General features: G+C 41.0%; 1 protein-coding gene across 1 annotated transcript in view; it reads left to right on the forward strand.

Moving 5' to 3' along the window:
- Positions 1–2980: 2980 nt before the first annotated feature.
- Positions 2981–23383, forward strand: part of LOC140211241 (protein disulfide isomerase CRELD1) — a 52035-nt gene continuing 31632 nt past the window's right edge. The window contains exons 1-4 of the mRNA XM_072280886.1: positions 2981–3263; positions 4787–4968; positions 8371–8453; positions 12306–12416. Coding sequence (XP_072136987.1) covers positions 4813–4968; positions 8371–8453; positions 12306–12416 — 350 coding nt within the window. The 5' untranslated portion in view covers positions 2981–3263; positions 4787–4812. The remainder of the gene's footprint in view (positions 3264–4786; positions 4969–8370; positions 8454–12305; positions 12417–23383) is intronic.

The raw sequence follows: 23383 nt of genomic DNA on the forward strand, positions 1-23383 counted from the left end.
TTCTCTCCTTGGGGATCTGCTGTTACCTGCATGGTGGGTTGTGGGAATGCTAATGCTTTATGCTAGAATAAGAGGGCGTGGGGAGGAGGGAGTGTTGATGCTGCTTGTGTGTGGGGGTGGGTGGGAGCTTTGAGGTTCTTAACTTTTTTTCTGTCATTCTTTCTTTGGGGTTTTTCTTCTGTTTCGAGGATGCCTGCAGAGAGTAAGATTTGCAGGTGGTACTGGCCTGATGGGCCATAAGGCTCGGAACAGACTTTAACAAAACTTTAACATCTTGTATACATTCTCTAATATTAAACGGAACCATTGATGAAGGATTATTGAGTTGAAATGTTAACTGTTTTAGTCTCTCCACAGATGCTGCCTGGCCTTTTGAGTAGTTCATCATCTCCTCTATTATCAACCAAGTGCTTCTTCACGAGGAGTACTGCATACACATCAACAAATTACTTCACCTGTGATACAGGGAAGGTCACTTAAAAATTGGCAATGGATGTGCTTTGAGCCCAAACCATCTCTGAGAAACTCCAAAAGAGATCTATGATCTCACTAAATCCCATTACAATGGTTAGCAAGGTCATGTTTATCTATATTGTTCGAAGGTTTAGCACGTCCCATTAAAGTAATTCCATAAGTCTTATGCAATATAGTTTATAATTGAGAAATCCATAGACATTGGCATCTTGGGGTTAAAATAATGAAAGTCAAAATACTGAAATCTGAAATAAAAACAGAGTGCTGGAAAGTTTGGCAGAACCTGTTGAAAGAGAAACATAGTGAACATTTCAAACAATGGGTTGCCAGTCTGAAACATCCACTCTATTTTGTAATCCCACAGACGTTGTTGGTTCTACTGAGCATTTTCTGCCTTTTTTAAAGCAGGCCAAAGATACAAAAGCCTGAGAGCATGAACCACCACATTCAGCGACAAATCCTATCCCATTGTTATTGGGCTTCTGAACGGGTCCCTCATACACTAAAGGATGACCTCTTTCTCCCCTCAAAGCCCTTGCACTTTATTTGTCTACCTGCACTCTGTTTTCTCTGTAACCGTGTTATGCATTCTGTTCTTTAAGACCATAAGACATAAGAGCAGAATTAGGCCATTTGGCCCAGAGTCTACCCCATGATTCCATCATCACTGATTTATTATCCCTCTCAAACCCCATTCCACTCCCTTCTCCCCTAAACCGTTGATGCCCTGTTTAATCAAGAACTCCATATATCAAGCTGTAGTAAATCAAGGCAACTGGACTTGCTGTGTTGTCTGGAAGATGTTTCACCACTCATCCGAGAGGCTTCTTCAGTTCTGATCCATGGTGAATAGTTTTCCAGCTTGTAAACCCTGAGAGTTGTTTAAAAGTATAGCAATCACATGAGGGCCACATGAGGGTCATTAGCAGTTGTAGAGATAATGGGAGGGTCAGTATTCTTATCTTTGCATGAATGGAGGTGTGAACTGTTGTGTACACACTGGGGTAGAGATGTTAGGACTGCACTGTAAGTAGCTGGTGGATGGTGTTGTATCCCACTCCCTCTGTTCAGGGAAGGGTTTTCCAGTCCGACAAAGATGCCGTCTTTAACTCCTCTTTCAAACCACCTGTCCTCCCTGTCCAAAATGATTCTGGAATGAGAGGGATAACCTATGAGGAGCATTTGATGGCTCTGGGTTTGTGTCACTGGAATTTAGAAGAAAGAAGGGTGATTTCATTAAAATCTATCAAATACTGAAATGCCCAGATAGAGAGATTGTGGAGATGAAGGTGGTGAATCTGTGGAATGTGGAGGCCAAGTCACTGGGTATATTTAAAGTGGAGGTTGATGGGCTCTGGAATAGTAAGGATGTCAAAGATTACAGGGAGAAGGCAGGAGAATGGGTTTAAGAAGGATAATAAATCGGCCATGATGGGATGGCACAGCAGACTCGATGGGCTGAATGGCCTAATTCTGCTCTGATATCTTACGGTCTAATTAATTTCCACTATTGAAAATTTAAATGATACACCACAATCGATAGATCATGTGACTTCATTCTTGACCATGAAAATAAAAACTGCAGTTCTTCACAGTGGCACATTCCTGTGCTTGGAGCTCGTTGATTGGCCATGTTTTTGATCATCTCCAGCAGCAGCCTGGTAGACAGTACCTTCGGGGTGCAGTCCCGTCCAGTGAACCCCATTTCTCACCAGTGTTGCCAACTGAAGTGTCGCAGGGAGCCAAAACATCAAGACAGCATGTGCGAATGTTACCTTTGCCTTTTTTACCGCCCACACAACATGCAGGTTTACCTTTAGGAAATCCTGCACGAGGACCTCTGCGCGCATTAATTTTCTCCCCGTTTAGAAAATAGTCCTTCTGTCAAAGTGCATGACTATGCACTTCCCTATATTGTATTCCATCTGTCACTTCTTTGCCCATTCCTCCAATCTAAGTCCTTCTGCAGACACTCAGCTTCTTCAACACCACCTGCCCCACCACTTCTACATAGGAGGTTTTCTACTTCGAAATAGTTTTGTATGGTATGATCTGGCTGGATGGCACATGAAACAAAAAGCTTTCACTCTCTCTTGGTATATGCGGCAACAATAAACCAACACCAATTCTAACTCTCAGTTCAATCAGTTTTACCACAGTCACTTTCAACTTTCCAAAGAGGTTATTCAGCGCAAACAAATATGAGACTCCATCAATGGCCCACCGTATTTCACAAACCCAACCATTAATAGACTTTCTTCGAAAACAATTAGGGACAGTCCCAAAGCGCAGCTGTGTGTGGCCTTTGCTCATTTCACTTCAAGTTAAAGCCATTCATCGCAATCACTTCCCCGGCCTCTGAAGACGCTGACCTCAGGCGCGCCCCCAGCGGCGTGCGCGTGCGCGTGCGCGGCGGGGGCAGGGGCGGGGCCGCGCTGTCGGGCTCACTCACTGCATCCAACCGTGCGGCACAATCCGATTGGTCTTCCTCCAGGAGGGCGGGGCGAGAAAAGCCCACGGAGCCAATCAGACGGAGATTGAGATTGAAAGCGGGGGTGGTCTGCGGGCAAATTTGTTATTTCAGAGAAAAATACAAATATAATTCAGAATTTATTCAACAAAAAATAGCGGAGGCCTTGGGCGAGGAAGAGGAGCGGTCGGTGAGAGGCTGTAACGCTGCCCTTGAGTGAGGCCGCCGGGCGCTGGCTGCTGCCGGTTGTCCGAGGCACAGGCCTCGATCCCCTTGCCCAAGTGTTTCCTTCAGCCCTCTCCACCTCCACACCTGCCAGGTGAGTATGAGTGAGGCGAGTCACCGTCCCCGGTGGTGGTTCATTCAGCTACCCCTGCGCTGCCCTGCCCTGCCCTGCCCTGCCCCAGCAGGGACACCGACAGGCTGATGACAGCCGTCCGTCTCTGTACCTGTTGAGCTGTGGTTGAGGGCGAAATGGGTTGGATTTTGGGGCGGTGTCAAAGTACTGGGGAGGCGTGATACAATGGGTGGGGGGTTAATTTCTGCAGAGAGCTTTGCGTTTTCCTAAAAGCCACAGGCATGTTTTTGTGCATGTCTTAGTAGTTATGTCTAATATATTATGCATGTGCTTAGTTTTGTCTCTTGAGACTCATTGGATGTGGGCATTGCTTGCAAGACCAGGCTTTTAAGATACATCAGTAGCTGTCTTCGAGAAAGTAACAGTAAGCTTTTGTGGTGAAGATGTTCTTTTTAGGTAAGCAGTCCCAGGGCTTTCCGTCGATGGCCATCAAGGATGGATGATCATATTTCCAAGTTAGCATAATGAGTGACTTGGAGGAGAGCTTCAGCGTTCTGTGTACTCACACACTTGCTGTTGCTATAGTTCTAAATGGTGGTAGTCAGTGATATGGGAGGTTTATTCTTGAAAGCTTTGTGAATTACTTATAGGTGGTCACTTTGCAGGTAATGCAAAATGTAGAAGCTGTTGCTGTTGGTTGAGATGACGCTTAAATTGTTTGCTTTTTATTTCCCCGATGGTGCTGACTTTTAGCTTTTTTTTGCCGACAAGCATCGAGTATTCTAATGCTAACTTTGTTTTGTAGATGATGAAAGTGCTTTGGGAAGGCAGGAGGCAAATAAGTGTTGCACATGCACACGTGATTTCATAAAATGCATATGTATGAAGATACTTAAAATTTAAATCGTCATAATCTTTATACTGTAGATATTAACTTTAAAGTCAAGTTCATTGTCATGTGTACAAGTACACTCAGGTGCAATACAAACCTGGCAGCAATGACACAAGCACGTGATACATAAGCCGCATTCCCTGCAACCTTTTGGTTCTAGAATCAAAAGGGTGAATGGAAGTAGCTGTTCTTGAACCTGGTGGAATGGAACTTCAGACTTCCTTCTCAGTCATGGCACTCAGACCATCAGTCCTTCTCTAACACATCACATATTAGAAGATTGTTCTTAAAATGAATATGTCATATCTTCTAAATGCTGTTTTCAGGAATTGTCACATTTATTTTTTACAACATGTTTGTACAGGGTTTTATATTTGTGCATCATTCAACACTGGATCTATATGGCACATCTTTGGTGCACTGTATTGTTGATAACTTTTCCTCTTGCTAATCAGTAAATATAAACAATTTGAGCAAATTGTGTTATTTTCCTAATGAATAACGGAAAGAAAGTGAAAAATGAAGAATGACTATTTAAACTAATCCTCCAGTTCTGCATTTCCATTTTTTAATGGCAGCAAATGGGCAGAAGTAGTAAACTATGATACAATGTTTTTGTTTTCCCTTTTTTAAATACAATCCTGTTTTCCAGGGATAGGGGATACATTCCAATTCATAATGAAGATCTCTTGGCCGCTGAGTCACAGGCTATTTATCTCCCCAGCCCACTGGCAGTTCTTCTGCTCGATCATAACTCTGCTACTTATGGAGTTTGCTGCCCCAGAACAGAACTCCTGTCAGATTTGCCGTCATATTGTTGAGAACTTCAGAAAGGTAAGGAGCTGTGTCTGAGAAACTTAGCAGATGCTTGTCCACAGGAGAAGTAGCAATATCTTAATACCACTGTTAAAATACTGAAACATTCCAAGGTAGTACTCTCCATGTTACCAAACAAAAACAGTGACACATTACTGTGGATGATTAAAAGCAAGACAAATGGATCTTCGGAAACACTAGATAAAGGAGGAATGTGAGAAGTAGAGAGGTTCAGGGAAGAAATTGTGAGGCGTTGCATTTGGCTATGATTGCCAATGTTGGATTGATTATTTGAGGATGTTGACAAGACCAGAGTTAGAGGGGGGAAATACAGCAGTAGAGTGAGTGGGACCATAGAAGGGGTTAACAAAGATGAGGATATTTAAGATGGTATTTGTAAAATGGTCATTGAAGCATTTATGTGGCTGTGGTCCAATCAGCTAGCTTCATTGTCTCTGTTGCTCCCATGCCTTTTTTTTCCCTCTGCAGATTATTCTTTCTATGATCCTAAAACTTTATGAATGCAAATTGTTCAGAGGCTAATGGTGTCAAGTGAATTTTAAATGATTTTATTTTGTAGAATGGAAACAGTATTCAAATGGTTATTTACTTTTGACCCATTTTTAAATATTGAGGTTAAAATAAAGGTTGTAATGCTTTTATTTTCTCAAATATATTGGAATATTTTCCCCTTATCTTTGTGTTGCTACAGTGATCAGAAATCCAAATGCTAATGTCAGACTGTGTGAAGTGAGCGAGAGATTTTCACTCCTCTTTGATAATAATGGACATTTCAACAATAGGGTAACTTGTTGGTATTTTGTGTTCTGTGTTTTAACATAAGTCTAATTGGATAACATTAATAGTGAGCCCTTAATTTCTGACTTGAAAGTGGAAGAAACTGCATTTTCATTTTTAAACTAGTTAATTCTTGAGTTTGATCTCATCTCCTTCACAAGAATCACTCTCTGTGATTCTTGCTCCCTGATTCTAACCACTGGCTAGAATTTTTACTTTATCATAACGACCCTTAAAGGTTGCGAATGTTCTTGCCTTCTAGATAGGCAAAACTGAAATTGTTTAAAGTGGTTTCAACAAGCTGGAGAACAATATGTGAGTGGACAAGAAAATGGGCTGGCATCTGTTCTAATGATGTCTTCTTCCATACCAACAGATTTGATTCATTTTTCTTAGAAACATAGAAAACCTACTACAGCACAATACAGTCCCTTCAGCCCACAAAGCTGTGCCAAATATGTCCTTACCTTAGAAATTACCTAAGGTTACCCATAGCCCTCTATTTTCCTAAGCTCCATGTACCTATCCAGGAGTCTCTTAAAAGACCCTATTGTATCCGCCTCCACCACCGCTGCCAGCAGCCCATTCCACGCACTCACCACTCTCTGCGTTTATATTTTTAAAAAAACTTATCCCTGACATCTCCTGTGTACCTACTTCCAAGCACCTTAAAACCCTCTCATGTTAGCCATTCCAGCCCTGGGAAAAAGCTTCTGACTATCCACACGATCAATGCCTCTCATCATCTTATACACCTCTATCAGGTCACCTCTCATCCTTCGTCGCTCCAAGGAAAAAAGGCCAAGCTCTCCCTTGCCCTCTTTGTTAACTGGCGTCTCAACCATGTTCCAATTCTCATATTTCTGATCTCGCCTTCTCTTTCTTCTCATCTTTCATCTTCCTAGTAACCATGCTCAATGGATCAAACTAAACTTCTACAACTCTACACAATGCCACCTCGAGTTGTACATTACCCTTTCAGTGTTCCGAAGAGCTCATTCTCTCCAGTGCACCCTGCTTCACTCTCCCTTCGTCACCAACATGCACCCCTATTCTCATGGCACCTTTTCATGCAGCCACCGGAAATGTAACACCTTAGGCCAGTGTGGTAGTGTAGCAGTTGGTGCATCACTTTACATCGGCAGCAACCAGGGTTCAATTCTCACTGCTTGTGCGTTCTCCCTGTGAATGCATGGGTTTCCTCCATGTGCTCTGGTTTCCTCCGACATCGCAAAGGCGTACAGGTTATTAGGTTATTTGGTCACTTGGTGTAATTGGGTGGCGTAGGTTCATTGGACCAGAAGGACCTGTTACTATGCTGCATCTCCAAATTAAAAACCTATTTTCACACCCTGAGACCAAAACAGAAGCAGTGATTTGTTTGTATAGGAATACTGAATTCAGTTCTAATGATGTGATCTCCTCTACAGCCGTGAAATCAAACGCAGGTCAATGGTCACCTTGGCTGATATTTCTACTCCGTTTATGAGATGACCCAATACTTCTGTTCACCTGACAGTTTAATTCGCCATCCCATTCCCAGTTTGACCTCTACATTTACACAGCATTGGCACATTATCTGAAATTTTTTTGAAATTATCTTAGCCACGTTTTTCCAGCATTCAGTACTTTTTCTCTTTACAGGAAGTTTCCGTTTTCATTGTCATCTCCAATTTTTATCTCTTCCCATCATAATTGTCACCTCCAATTTTTATCGCTTCCCATCATATCTTTTGTTATTCACTAGTCTTTACTCCAGCATCACCACAACTTAACAATCAAAACCTCCTGCTTACCATTTCAATCATGAACCTTTCCTTTTACTCTTTCTGTTCCTATCCCCTTTCTCTGCAATATAAAAGTGGTTTTGATTTAAACCTCTAGTTCTGATGAAAGAACTTGAAACATTAATTCCTGTACTCTCAGCACAAATGATGTCTGACCAATTATGTATTTCAATAATTTTCTTGCGTTTGAGAGTTGCGTGTGTGTGGCCTCCGTCGGTCGTGATCGACCATGGGTACTGCGCCTCTGGTAGTCACTGGTTGTGGCCTCTCCAGGGTGCAAGCCAGGGCAGAGTTGATATGGAGACCCATCTGTTGCCCATGCAGTGGGACCCCCCTCTCCATGCTGATGACGGGTCCAATGGAACGAGGAAAGCAGCATGGCAGGAGTTGCCGTGCCGGTGATGGGTACAGCAGTCAGCCGCCTTCGGGACTCCGACTCCGGATTTACTCCCAAAGCCTTTCCCCTAGCAGGTTTGAAATCGGAGTTTCCCTCTCCTAGATCAGCTACCATCCATGGTTAACCAGCCCCATCTGCCCTGAGCAACTGGTTTTTAAGGTGCCAGTGGCCCGCCTTTGCCCCTTCTCCTGTCAGTGAGAACAGCTCTGCCGGGCACAAGAACTATGCCACACGTGAAGGCCAGGGGTTGGACTCGGTTGTCAGAGGCTGTTTGAGACGCACGCCATGAAGAGCATTTGTTTAACAGTGGGAGCTCGTCCCCACTACCACCCTTCAGCTATGACTACCTTTGAGAGTTACAGATTTGGATATTTGGTTATGGTAACGAGAAAGAAAGTATGACTCAGATTTATTATAAGTAAAGTTTTTATTTGTCAGGGAATGGAGAAAACTGCAAACAAGAATTTTGGTGGTGGGAACAGTGACTGGGAGAAGAAAAATTTGGCAAAGTATGAAATCAGGTAAGAGGTAATGGTTAATTATCCATGTATAGTATACATTGGATGCCTAATGAGTTGTGGGAGAACTCTCTGCACATTGGTAGGTCATATCCTTTATAGGAATCTTGATCCAAAATTTGTGGTAAATTACAAGGTTTTCTTAGTAACTTCCATGTTGTGATGGAAAATGTATCTTTGCTGCCTTCATTTGTGGCCAAACATGCAGGATGCCTTCTCCTCTCTACTGCAATTGGGCAAGACGTATAGATGCCTTGGGACCCACACCACCAGATTCAGAAACACTTACTATCTTACAACCGTGAAGTTACTGAATCGGCATTACTCTGAACTCATTCAAGTTTGAATGAGTATGCAGTTGTCACTGACTTCATTAAAATCTGTGTGGATTAGTGATCACCTATGAGAATATACTGTACATACCCAAATCAAAAGCCGTGGATGAACCGCAAACAACAGGAATTCTGCAGATGCTGGAAATTCAAGCAACACACATCAAAGTTGCTAGTGAACGCAGCAGGTCAGGTACCTCTTCCTAGAGATGCTGCCTGGCCTGCTGCGTTCACCAGCAACTTTGATGTGTGTTCTGCGGATGAACCACAAGGTTTGTAGTCTGCTGAGGGCTACATCTGTGGCATTTAAGTCTGGTGATCCAGGATGAAACAAGAAGGCTAAGTACGACTTATGGAGGGCTATCTCCAGAGCAAAGGAAGACCTCCGAACGAGGGTAAGAGGTTGAATTGGATGCACTTCAACTTTGGCAAGGTTTACAGGCCATTACTTTTCTATAAAGTGAAAACTAACATGATGAATGGCTGTGATGCTTCACGCCCAGATGAGCTCAACACCTTTTACGCACACTTTGAAAGCTAGAATAAAACTAGGCTATGATGATTCCTGCAGTATCCAGTGACCTTGTCATCTCTATCTCAGAACCTGACGTCAGAATGTCTTTCAAGAGGGTAAACCTGTGCAAGGCAACAGGCCCTGATAGGGTACCTGGTAGGGCTAGGAACACCTCTGCCAACCAACTGACAGGTGTGTACAAAGACATTTTCAGTCTCTCATTGCTACAGTCATAAGTTTTCATCTGCTTCAAAAGAACAACAATCTGCCCAAGAAGAACAGAGTGGGCTGCCTTAACAATGCTCATCCAGTAGCTTGATGAAGTACAGTGATGAAGTGCTTTGATAGGTTGGTTAGGGCTAGAATTGTTTTCTGTCTCAGCAAGGACCTGGTCCCACTGCAATCTGCCTAGCACCACAGTGCATCACAGCAGATGTGATGTCATTGGCTCTTCATGAGGCCTTGGATCACCTGGACAATACAAATACTTGTGTCAGGCTTGATCAGTGTTTAAAACAATCATTCCTACAGGTCTGATTGAAAAGCTCCAAAACCTGGGCCTTTGTACCTCCCTCTGTAACTGGAAGACCATAGTCTGTGTGGTTCGGATTTAACATCTCCACCTCGCTGATAATGCTGGTGCACCTCAAGAATGTGTCCTTAGCCCATGGCTCTACTCTCTTTACACCATGACTGTGTGGCTAGACACAACTCAAATGCCATCTATAAATTTGCTGGCAACGAGCCAAATATTGTTGGCAGAATTTCAGATGGTGACAAGAAGGTATACAGGAGCAAGATGTATCAGCTAGTTGAGTGGTTTGGCAGCAACAGACTTGCACTTAGCATCAGTAAGACAGAAGAACTGATTGTGGACTTCAGAAAGTGTAAGACAGGAGACGCACCCCAGTCTTCACTAAAGGGATCAGAAGTGAAAAGAGTGAGTAATATAAAGTTCCTGGGTGTCAACATCTCTAAGAATCTATCCTGGGCCCAATATATCCATGCAGTTACAAAGAAGGCATGACAGTGCCTATATTTTATTAGGAGTTTGAGGAAGTTTGGTATGTCACCGATGACACATCCAAGTTTCTGCAGTTGTACTGTGGAGAGCATTCCAACTGGCTGCATCACCATCTGGTATGGGGGGTGGGGGGCACTGCATGGGTTTGAAAGAAGCCGCAGAAAGTTGTGAACTCAGTCATTTCTATTGTGGGCACTAGCCTTCATAGCATTCAGGACATCTTCAAGAAGCATGCCTGAAAAACACGGCCTCCATCATTAAGGGTCCCCATCACCCAGGACATGCCCTCTTCTCATTGCTACCATCAGGGGGGAGGTACAGGAGCCCAAAGGCACATACTCAGTGATTCAGGGATGGTTTCTTCCCCTCTACCATCTGATTTCTGACATATGCCAGTGGTATTAAACATGATTCTATTTCTATGAACTACAGACTCGCTTTCAAGGATTCTTCACAACTCGTGTTCTCATTATTAGTTTTTATTTGCACAGTTTGTCTTTTGTACATTGTTGGTCAATCTTTATCTGTTTATGAATAGTTTCTTGTTGCAAATTGTATTGCTTCCTGTAAATACCTGAAGAAAAATTAATCTCAAGGTAGTACTGTATGTGGTAGCATATGTGTACTTTGACAATAAATTCACTTTGAACTTTGAAATATTTCACTATTTTAAAATCATTCTTTTTCTGCAGAGAAATGAAACTGCTTTTTCTGAAAATGTCGGTTGACCTACATTATCCACTTTATAATAACTGCATGACTTTGCTTAACTTTATTATTCATCTGTTTAAAACTTTGTGGCACACTAGCTCAAATTTTGATGCCCTGCTGTCGAGGTGCCTCACATATAGTGCTGCATCAGTTAATTACTGTGTCACATGAGCTATTGATTACATTAAGGGCTGTGCATATTGGTAACGAGGAAAATAAGAATGCAAGCATTCTGGAAAAGATAGAGTCGTGAAAATTACTCGAAATTAAATTAACAATAATGGGCTATGTAGCATCCCGATCAGTAGGGGTGGTTATGCCTTGTATCGCTCCCCTTGGGTTTACATCAGCCTTAGCTGGCAATCTAGTCTAACCAGGACAACCAACTTTCATTTAAAAAGGGAAGTGTTTTGTGTTACTTGATCTACTACTAGAGTTTTCATTAATTTGGAGATTAAATGTCTGATTCTTGGAGGCATTTGGAAACAGTGAAAAGATTTTCTGATTGTTTGAATGGTCACCAGGGCTAACCAAATTGCACAGCCTGAGATAAATTGTCGCTCTCAGCTTAATCTGTTCTGCAGATTATTTGAATCTGATTGTTTGAATATCGGGGCCTGGGTCCAAGAATGAGGAATGGCCTGTGCTTTGGCCAATTTAAGCGCTGGGCCAGTTTGAAAATGTCAGGGTGTTGGGGCCAAAGGTGAGAGACGGGCCAGTATTCAGCTTGCAGCACCACAAGGTTTTACTTGTCTCTGTGCTGAACTAAGGCAATGGCCTACAACTAACGGGCTCCTGGATTAGCTGCAGTGATGAAATAACTTTGTGGTTGTGGACTCATTTTTGTGAATTTCAGTCCTGCATGTTATTTGCTTGCTTCTATTATTTGCACAATTTGTGTTTTTATTTTTTCAGGGTGTTTGATGGTGATTTTCTTATAAATGGGTTTTATTGGGTATCTTTGTTTTGTGGCTGTCTGTAAGGAGACGAAGCTCAAGGCGGTATATTGTACATGTTTACTTTGTACTTTGAACTCTGATGTCGAGGCCTGATCTGTTACAGTGCAGCTCTATATACGAACATTAGTAGAAATACAAGTATATGGGTGGCATTCCTAATTGGAAAGTACAGACAGAAATCCAAGAATTGAAATGATTGCTTGCATTTGGAGATCTGTAGGATCTTTTTGGCTAAAAAGCCTACCTTGCATGTTTATCTCATAATTATTGTGTCAATACACCTATTATAATTTTGTTACTTAATTTTGCATTCAGTGAGACTCGTCTGCTAGAGATCATCGAGATGCTCTGTGAAAGCATGAATTTTGATTGTAATCAGATGGTGGAACAAAGTGAAGAGCACATTGAAAATTGGTGGTTCACAAAGTAAGTGCTTTAGTTCACCTTCCTGCCTTCTGCTTTGTCCTTTATCTTTTTCTTGATGTTGAGTAATGTAGTGCAGCAATTTTTAAACATCTGGAATGAGCTCTTGTTCTCAATGTACTTATTAATAGGATAATCACTCATAATATTTCAAAAAAATAGTAGGAAGGTAGAGAATTGAGAAGCTTTTAAAAACTAACAAAAAGCAACTAAAAAGCCATAAAAACAGAAAAGATGAAATATGAAAGGTAGCTAGCCTGTAATATTAGAGGATACAAGAAGTTTTTTTTAAAGATGTATAAAGAGTAACAGACAAGAGTGGATAACGGACTTGGGAAACTGAAAAGTCTGAAGATAGATAAGTCACCTGGACCAGAAGGACTACATCACAGGGTTCTGAAAAAGGTAACTGAAGAGATTGTGGAAGCATTAGTAATGGTTTTTCAGGAATCACTAGATTCTGGAGTGGTTCCAGAAGACTGGAAAATTGCAAAAGTCACTCCACCCTTTAAGAAGGCAGGGAGGCAGAAGAAAGGAAATTATAGGTGCTTTGTTTTGTAACTCCAAAACTAATTGAAAGAAAAAAAACACGAGCTGAAAAATGTGTGTCTATTTTTACTTTTGTGAGGCGCATAGTGGCATAATGACGTATGCTATTGAAGTACTTTTACTTATAATCTGTAATCAATAATGTGAATCACAAATATTTAGTGTTACTCAAATTTTACTGAAATATTAAATGCACAACACTCCTCCATGCTTAGTTGTACACTGTCACTTGATATAGAATTCTTTCTGTAGACACGGTATAATATAGAATACAACTATTATATAGACATACACAGCATAGTACATTTTAAATTATCCAATATGGGCTTTAAGATTTAGTGGCTGTGGAGGATTTCGTACTCTTGTGGGTTAACATCTTTCCTGACAAGGCAGGTCACTCTGCTTGGCAAGCAGGGCTCGTGGGTATGAATCCATCTCAGGTTCTGGGACCTCCTCTGTGGTGGTTGTAGGAGTTGACTCTGGGACTACAGGAAGTGGTTCTGACAGATCTAGACACCTTTCTTCTGTAACAATTGACTCTGCTCTCCCCAACTGATTGATGGATTGTCTCCAGATGACATCAGATGCAGTCTCCACTGTGTAGGAGAGGGGTCCAGTTCTATCATTAATTTTTTCCAAGTCCCACTTTTAATCGCCTCTGTAGTCCCTTGCCAGGACTGCTTATCCAGAAGTGAAACATCGAACCTCCTTGTTGGATTAGCCCTTAATTTGTTTCAGTTGTTCTACATACTTCTTCTGATTGGATTTGAGGAGATCCAAGCATGAGTGCAAGGAATGTCAAGGAACAGCATAGCTGGTGAGGAGTTGGTCGTGGAGTGTGCTGCACTATGATATGGCGAGCTTCTGATTCAGTGCTAGTGTAGTGTGTTCTGCAGATGCTGCTCGTGTAGGAGCTTTGTATCTATTTTCTATCTGCATTGTATTCTGTGTTGTGCGTATATTATGTTTATTACGATCGTTAGTCATGTGGCTGGGTGTGGTAAAAGTGAAGGGAATAAGTTACATCTGTTTTATTCTGGGCAGCATGAGCTGGGGGCTGTTGGATGCCATATCTTTTGTTTAACTATGCTTAACTTTGCGTAATTACATTTAAATTTGCTTAACTCTACTAACTTCACTTAAGTCAGCTTAAGTACGTTTAATATCACTAGTTTTAGTTTCTTAAGTTTCATCACTTCAAAATTATATGTTTTGCTAGTGCTAATAAAGGATCGAATAAATTTCTTCAACTTTGTGGAACATTATTATTGGATTGATTGGAGGGCGTGTCATACAAAGATATCCACCCCGTGGGATCGTCAGTGGTGGCGCTGGTTTGTTCGAGTTGCTGCTACATTTTGTCAACAAAAGATTCCATCAGTTATACCAAATGAACATCAGCATTCAGACGTGTTGGTGAAATTAGAAACACCGCAGCCAGAAGCAGCTTGTGGCAAGTAATGTCCTTTTATTGAGTCATGTTGTGTGTTTGGGGTTGGAATACAGTTTGCAATGGTCATCACTGGTCGTAACCTCTGTAGTGAGGTGTTTGCCTAAGTATTCGATGCTTGGTTCTGTTGAAATGCTGAAATATTTCGATTGCCAACTTCTGAATTGAATGCCGTTGTTTTGTCTGGTTCATGCACTTAGGAAAACAACATGAGTTAAGCTGGAAGCAGTGACCTTGAAATCAGGACTAAAAGAGAAATTAAACTTGCTGGGAAAGCTTTGGCAAGTAAAGTTGACAGTGTTCGAAAGGAATATAATAAAATTGTTAAGATTAATGATTTAATATTGACAATTAGGAGAAAAGTAAAATTTCTTGCAAGTGCAGCCTCATTTGGACGATTTGTAAAATCTTTGTAGTAGTTGCAAGACAACAATATGTTGTCTTCAATGTCTATCTCAGAGCGAGATATACAAATTGAAAGCTTTGCAAATATTCAGACTCTTATTAACACAGTCACAGCTGTGGCTGAACAATGGCTGAAACAAACGTGTGATGTTGAAGGTCAAGTTGCTGGAGCAAATGAAGATATTTAACGAGCCACAGAGCATGCCTTGCCAATGTATAAAGCTGATTATTTTCAGGATGACATATATCCTGAAGACAGTCCGTCTAATGTGCATTCAGCAGGTTTTACTGCTAGTAAAGCATCTGTGTGTCTGACTATCAGACACATATTAGAACAGAAGCTGATTTAGCTGAGTTATGCACAAGGCAACAGATATTGAGGAATAAACATGCTTTGGAAGACCAAGAGGAGCACATGGAAGAACAGCTTTGGAGAGGCGAAGAACAGCTTTGGAGGAAACACAAACTTCGGAGAGGAAAGGAGCAGATACAAAGAAAGATTGAACAACTTAAATTGGAGGAAAAGATTGAGCTGAAGTATTCAAGTGCTGTGGGTGCTAAAGGTGCTCCAGCAGGACAGTTCTATGGTATGAGTTCCTATGTTAACATGATATGGAGAAAATCCAACATTCTTGATGTCAATGTGGGTACATTTGTTTCTCAAATATCTGAGCCATGATTTTGGACTGCAAGCGGTAGTTCAATGTGTTCACTCTTAGCCTGCACTAAGGAGGCACTTTGAACCTATGCCATATTCAATAGCACAAGGTGCCTCTAAGGACATTAAATTACAGTATGGTGATACTCCTGTTTCAAATTGTGCATTGGAGGCCATAAGGACGCGGAATGAAAAAGGAGCCTACATGGAAAAGGCTTTTTCTTGGCGACATATCAAATCAGAAGACGTGAAAGCTCTTCAAGTCTTTTTCTTGGAAGCTGTTGCAATGTCATGGAGGAAGTGCAGGACATGTGTGAGCTGGACATGCCTGCTAATATAACTGTAGTAAAGAAATTGAAGCAAAGAATAGATGCAAATCTCAAGATATTGTTATTGTCATGGGAGATCTAAATAGGGCAAGGTGCTGATGGAAATACCATAGGAAAATTTGGACTAGGAGAAAGAAATGAAAGAGGTGAGAAATGGGTAGAATGGTGCAAGATGAATAATCAGGTCATTATGAATACCTACTTTAAAAACCACCCAAGATGCTTGTGGACCTGGAAAAGTCCAGGTGATAACACTAGAAATCCAATTGACTTTATTACTATAAACCAAAGATTTAGAAACTCAGTGACTCAATGCAAAACATATCCAGGTACAGACTGTAATAGTGACCATAACCCAGTAGTATCTATATACTACTAAAGCTCTCATGCTCTGTTTGTCTGTTTGTGAACTCCAATTAGCGCAAACAGCGCATTACAGCAGCACTTTTTTCGGCTCACTCAAATTAAAATGTGCTAACTTACAGAATGCAGGCAAAGTTCAGGGTTATATATTCGTATAAAATTGCTCATTTGCCAAAAATCAATAGGCTCGCTTTCACCCAAAACCCGATCGGCCATCATGGAAAACCCGATCGGCCATCATGGAAATTGGGATGCGACAGCCCGACGCATGCGCACGGCCAGCCTCAGCAGCGACATCTACTGGAGCAAAAGGGCAGGGCAGCTGTATTTCGAGGGGTCACATTCTGCTAATCACCATCGGCATGTGCAGGATTGGGACAGATCTAACTGCCACCCATCAATAGGAGATAATTAAATCTTATTGTAATGACGTATTTCGAGACACCCATAAAACCCCTTGCTGCAGTCAAAGGACAGCGATGACTATATCACCTCCATTTAGGAGAGCGCCAACCACATCATCAAGAATAATCAGCATCCTTTGGTGTTGTGCTTCGTATCTTCTATCCAGCATTAGGGTAAAATAAATGGTCAGCCTAATTATGCCGCATGGAAAGGGAAAGGGGACATTATGGTCAAGAGATGATGCCAAACGTTGTCGGGAAGTGGCAAGGAGAGGGAGAGAACAAGAATTGGATGAGGCCAGGGCCGCATGACTCCAAGATCAAAGAGTCAGGACAAAAAAAATGAGAGAAGAAGAGAGAGAGGAGGAGAGGCATGCACGTCTCCAGGATCAGAGACAAACAACAAACAGTAGAAGAGATGAAGAGACAGGGGATGAAAGGGCTGCATGTCTCCAGAATGACATGCACAGGAGGAGGATAGAGGAAGAGACAAAGGAGCTGAGAAATTCACGTCTCCAGGATCAGAGACAAAGAACAAACAGCAGAAGAGATGAAGAGACGGGGGATGAAAGGACTGCACATCTCCAGAATGACAGCGAGAGGCATGAGGGTGGCAGATAAACCAGAAATAATGCTATCAAAAGTGTCCTTCGTTAAATAAGGAGGAGCTATATTTGCTTTGCTACACGTCGTTCTTCTTTAATAAACTGAGGTTTTGTACTTCAGTTTCCAAAGCAAAGCGATACCAATAGCATTCAAGAAAATTGAATGTTCATTCTGATCACATCAGACTGCACTACCCTTCTCTCAAAGGGTGCCCCAACGGGTCACCCCGTTGTCTAGTGTCATGTAAAAGTAAAACTTAAAAAAAAACTAAAGAAGCAAAAACCTGAACAATCCCTTGACTACTTGCAATTAATTAAAGAAGAAAACTTAAGACACAAATTTACAATTGAAGTAAGGAATAGATTTCAAAGTCTAGAAACAGAATCTGTTGAAGATGATAGCGATCATGTAGAAATGAAATTTAACTTTCTAAAGGATGCCTCGGTAGAATCAGCAAAGTCGGTGATTCCTAAAAAAGAAACAAGCACAAAGAATAAATGGATGACAGATGAAATCAAAAATCTAATGGAAGAAAGGAGACAGAAGAAAGCAAGTCCTATAGAATACAAGTCCTTAGATAAAAAAAGTTAAAAGTTTATGTCAAAAAGCCAAAGAAGAATGGTTAAACCAGGAATGTGAGCAAATAGAAAGAATCCCTATTACTGATCCAAAAAGGTTACATCAACAAATCAAGAATATCACAGGTAAAAAGCTCCTCTGTTTTTCAGGTGGATGTTTGAAAGCTAAGGACGGTACCATTATCATGGAAAAAGATGAGATTATGAATAGATGGACTGAGTGTATTCAGGAATTGTTTGAGGCAAAAAACCAGAAATTAAGAAAAACATTGAAGGTCCAAGTATTTTAAAATCTGAAGTTCGTAATGCGATAAATAAGATGAAGAAAGGAAAGGCCGCAGGTCCTGATGAATTAGTAATAGAACAAATAATTGCCCTTGAAGATTTTATCAATGGTATTTATGAGACTGGAATAATACCAGAAGAGATGAAAAAGTCAGTATTTATCACTCTTCCTAAGAAAACTGGGGCAATAGAATGTGAATTACACAGGACCATAAGTTTAATGAGAATCATATCACCAAGATACTTCTAAGAATTTTGATGACAAGGGCTAAAAGTAAGATACAAGCTGAAATAGTTAAAGAACAATGTGGTTTTGTGAAAGACAAAGGTACAATAAATACAATATTGATGTTAAGGATACTATCAGAATGAGCTATTCAAGTGCAAAAAGATTTGTTTGTTTTATCGACTGCACAAAAGCATTTGATAAAGTAAACCATAATAAATTATTTGAAATATTACAGAAAACTCTAGATCTAGATTTGAAAGACCTCTGCCTAATCAGAAATCTGTACTGGGAACAAACTGCCGCTGTAAGAATAGATGGAGAAGTGAGTCAGTTTACAAAAATTAAGAGAGGCGTTAGACAAGGGTGTGTTTTCTCCCCTGATTTATTTAATGTGTACAGTGAAACAATATTACAAAAAATAAGAGACACCTTGGGAATCAAAGTTGGCGGTGAAAACATCAATAATTTCAGATATGCAGGTGACACTGTGTTAATTGCAAGTACAGAGGAAGAACTACAAAACGTAATTGATATAATTGTTGAAGAAAGTGCAAAAATGGGTCTATCTATCAATTACAAAAAGACAGAATGTATAGTGATATCTGAAAAGAAGGAGAATCCTATCTTCAGGCTGAGAATAAACGGGGAAGACATAAAACAAGTACAGAACTTTTGCTACTTAGGAAGCTGGGTGACATCAGATGACAGGTGCAACATGGACATCAAAAGAAGAATAGGGATGGCAAAAGACACCTTTACAAGAATGAAGAGTATATTGACCAGTACTAAACTAGGCATGACAACCCGCCTCAGAGTACTGAAATGTTATGTTTATCCAGTTATGTTATATGGCTCAGAATGTTGGGCAATATCTAGTAACATGAAGAAATGAATTGTAGCAGCAGAGATGTGGTTTTTGAGGAGGATGCAAAGAATATCATGGATGAAACGAATTTCTAACGAGGATGTCATGAACAGAGCAAACACAAAAAGAGAAATAATGTATGAGATCATGAAAAGGCAATGTAACTTCATTGGACATGTGATTAGGAAAGAGGAATTAGAATGCATGGTAATTATGGGAAAGATTGAAGGGAAGAAAGCAAGAGGAAGACAAATGATGATGGAGACAGCAGCCAGAGAACTGGAAATGAATACCAATGAATTGATCCACTTGACCCAAAACGGGAGTGTGTGGGCCATTGCAAACTGGGCATGGCTCCTGATGATGATGGAAGAAATTGACCTATATACTTGGGGTTAAATGGAAAGTGTTATATTTGAATAATTTCATTCTGAAGCTAAAGGAAGCAGCTTTCCCACTACTGTGGCAACTGTAAAGTACAGCTAAAACCTGGAACTAATGAAGGGGAAATGGTCTTGTTACAAGAATCACCCTTGTAATAATAATCAGGGAGGCACAAAGAGAATCTGTATTTACTGACAGGTACCTTTATTGTCTCAACACCTCCTAAGTTTTCCTGACGTTCCATAAACAGTAAAAGAACAGAAAATGTAATACCAATTAAGAAAGGAGTTTCTGCTGCTGGCCACGTGTTCCTTGTAGTCCCATTTTGAATCTACAAGTGTCTGTGAGGCTTTTCACATCCACGATAGTTGGTCACCTACAGAGTTATCTTCGCCAGCATATCTGAAGCGTCTGCTTTTATATTAATTCCTTACCAATTGAAATATTGCATTCCAGGGTCATTGGCTGTTGGTTTTGTCTGACCTTTAACACCTTTTTATTGCCTCTGCTCCAGGCCAGCATCCACTTAAAGCCCTCTTCCCAGCAAGTGACAATTGGTAATTTATGGCTGTTCTCAATCAGCAACCAGCTGGAATCACACAGAACAAATACAGACTTCAACAGTCAAAAACCTGCATGTTATATCCAATCAAAGAACACCTCACGAATAACTTCTTGTTTGGAAATGATCTCTAGTCCAGCAGATTACCTGAAACATTGTGTCTTTAAAGCATTGATCAATCCAAACAATGTAAGCACACAAAATGGAGAACAGTGTCTTTGTAAAATGGCAGCCACCACTTCACTGTCCTTGATTCATTCAATTTCACTGATTTGTAGACTGTAGTTCTTTCTGGCCAATAGTCTTGTCAGCCTGACCCTTGTCAGAGTTTCTCTTCTGCTACTGTGAACATATTTTGGATTCATGCTCTCAGCTGAAGGAAAAAATCTTCATAATGAGAAGATTGCCTTCCTAAAAGAAAATGGTACAGTATCTGCTTTGGTTGTTTGTTTACGGGACGCATCAGTGAGGATTATAGGGAGCACCTTTAATGCAGGTGCACAGTCACAAGCATCCCAGTGTACTTCATATTCACTCTGCTGTAGAGGACGTAGATTTGAAACAAGCCATGGAAAAAAAATCCAACACAGCAGTGAGGAACGCCCTGGTATCTAATGGCCTTACAGGGGCTGGTGATCATGACTGTAAACTTTAATTCTAGTTCAGGTGGAGTCTAAGAAGGGTAAAAAGACAGCGGTTACTTTTGCTTTCCTAGATCAAGGAAGTAATGTAGTGTTCTGTACCGTGAGCCTCATGAGCAAACCCAACCTGACAGGAAGAAGAACACCAATTCTCTTGCGCACTATGGGTCAAGAGATGATTGTGAGTAGCTATGTAGTTTCAAGATTGGAAATGGCTGGCTTAAATAGTGTAACCTCTGTGAATTGCCAAATATATATGTAGGAAAGTATGTCTGTCCACAAAGGGAACATTCATTGTCAGGGAATGGTCTCACCTGAAGCTTATTCGTTTGCCAGCATTTGAGCTGCTGATAGACACGAATATGCCTAAAGTTTTGGAGCCTTTGCAAGTGATTAGCAGTGTTAATGATGGACACTATGAAATCAGAACATTGCTGAGTTGGACTACTAATGGATCATCTAAAGGAGACCATGGTGGTGGAAGGGACTCTTCTCAGTCCAAGCTAACAATTAGCAGGATTTCAGATTGAACTTGGATGAGCTTTGGCAGCAGCAATTCAAGACAGATTTCCTTGAATGTAGTTGAGAGGAACAACCTGGTTTGTCAAGAGAAGACCACAAGTTCCTGGAGCTGGTAGCAAGTTCTGCAAAACTGATTGATAGTCACTACCAGATTAGTTTATCTGTGAGAAAGATGGATGTTAATATGCCTAATAACAGGAAGATTACTGAGCAGTATCCTCTGAATCTATGGCTGAGATTCAAGAAAGATTTGTCATTTCACACTGACTATACAACTTTCATTAAAGATGTCATCTCCTACCAAAGTTATACTGAAAGAGTGTCAGCAGAGGATCTGGAACGCAGTGATGGGGAAGTCTGCTATGTTCAACATCATGGTGTTTATTACCCCAGATAAGGGAAACTTCGTGTTGTGCTTGACTGTGGAATATCACTTGATGCTCAGCTGTTACAGGGACCTGATCATATGAGTTCTTTAATTGGAGTCATAACCAGATTCAGAACAGAACCAGTCCAGTTGTGATTATGGCAGATATTGAATCCATGTTTCATCAGGTTAAGGTGTCTGTGCAAGCTGCAGACTTACTCGGGTTTCTCTGGTGGCCTGATGATGACCTCAGCCAACATATGGTGAGCTTTAGAATGGTGTTACATCTTTTTGGAGCAACCCTATCACTGAGTTGTGCCAATTTCATCCTTGGGAAGTGCACAGAAGATAACGAAGAACAGTTCAGCTACAGGACAGTGGATAACGTTTTGCATTGCTTATATATTGACAACTGTCTGGTATCAGAGTCCTCTGAGGAAGAAGGGTGTCTCTCTATCATGATCTTGTATCCATTTGTGCTGAAAGCAGTTTTCAACTCACTAAGTGGATAAGTAGCAGACATTGTGTGCTATCTGTATTACCAGAAGAACAAAGAACATGAAAGATTTGGATCAAGATATTCCTTTGGTGGAGAGAGTACTCAGTATGCAATGGTGTTTTCAGTCTAATGCTTTCAAGTTTAAGATCACAGACCAGGATAGACTGCTTTCCAGAAGGGGGATCCTCTGCACAGTTAGTTACATCTACGATGCTTTAGGAATCTTGAGTCCAGTGGTGTTATCTGTTAAGAAGATCCTACAAGACCTATACAAGAGAGGGCTTGGTTGGGATGATGCAATATCAACATCATTCTCATGAGTGGACAAGTTAGTTGGAAGAACTTTGCCAGCTGGAAGACCTCAAGGTAGCTAGATGTTTGAAACCCTTGGATTTTGGAGAAGTTACTGTTACATAGTTATCTCATTTTACAGATGAGAGTGAAGATAGCTACGGAGTAGTGATTTACTTATTACATGTGATCGGGGTGCACAGTGCTTTTATTATGGGAAAATTTAGTGTAGCTCCATTAAAGTTGGTTTGCCTCCCTCATTTGGACCTCATTGCTACTATGATGGCAAGCTGCATGGACATGTTGTGGAAGGAGGAGTTGCATGTGCAGCTTAAGGACCCCCCCCCCCCTTTTGTTTTGACTGATACTTCAGTCAGAAGGATTGTCAGTATTAAGAATTAAACTTTCAGGTTCCGAATCTTCGTCACTAACAGAGTTTCAGAAATTCTTATGGTCTCACAGGTATCTCATTGGAGGTATATGAATACTTCGAACAACCCTGCAGATGTGGCCTCTGGAGGATTGAAGGTGAAGGCTTTTCTGTAGAATAAGACTTGAGTGTCAGCATCTCAATATCATCTTCAGCCTGAAAGTGAATGACCTGTGAATCCTGATTGTTCTGAAGAACTTCTACCAGATGGTCCAGAAGTCAAGGAGATTGTTACAATAAACGTCATGCAGATTGAAGAGGAGTTGGAAGCATTAACATCCATTCATCCATTGATTCTGAAGACCTCACCATCCCTACCACCAGGAGAGTTCTAAAAGGAGGATGTTTATCGTAAATGGAAGCAAGTCTAATACATGTCAAACTTGCTTTGGAAACAGGTCAAGGAATGTTCACCCTAGGTATAGAAACATCAGACATAGTCAAGTATGAAGCAAAATTTCTTTCCAGGAGATATTGTGCTTATAGTCTATAACACAGTGCCTCATAACTCATGGGTCATGGGAAGAATTATTAAAGTTTTTTCAGATGGGTA

Source organism: Mobula birostris, chromosome 16 (assembly GCF_030028105.1).
Source record: "Mobula birostris isolate sMobBir1 chromosome 16, sMobBir1.hap1, whole genome shotgun sequence".
Classification (NCBI taxonomy): Eukaryota; Metazoa; Chordata; class Chondrichthyes; order Myliobatiformes; family Myliobatidae; genus Mobula; species Mobula birostris.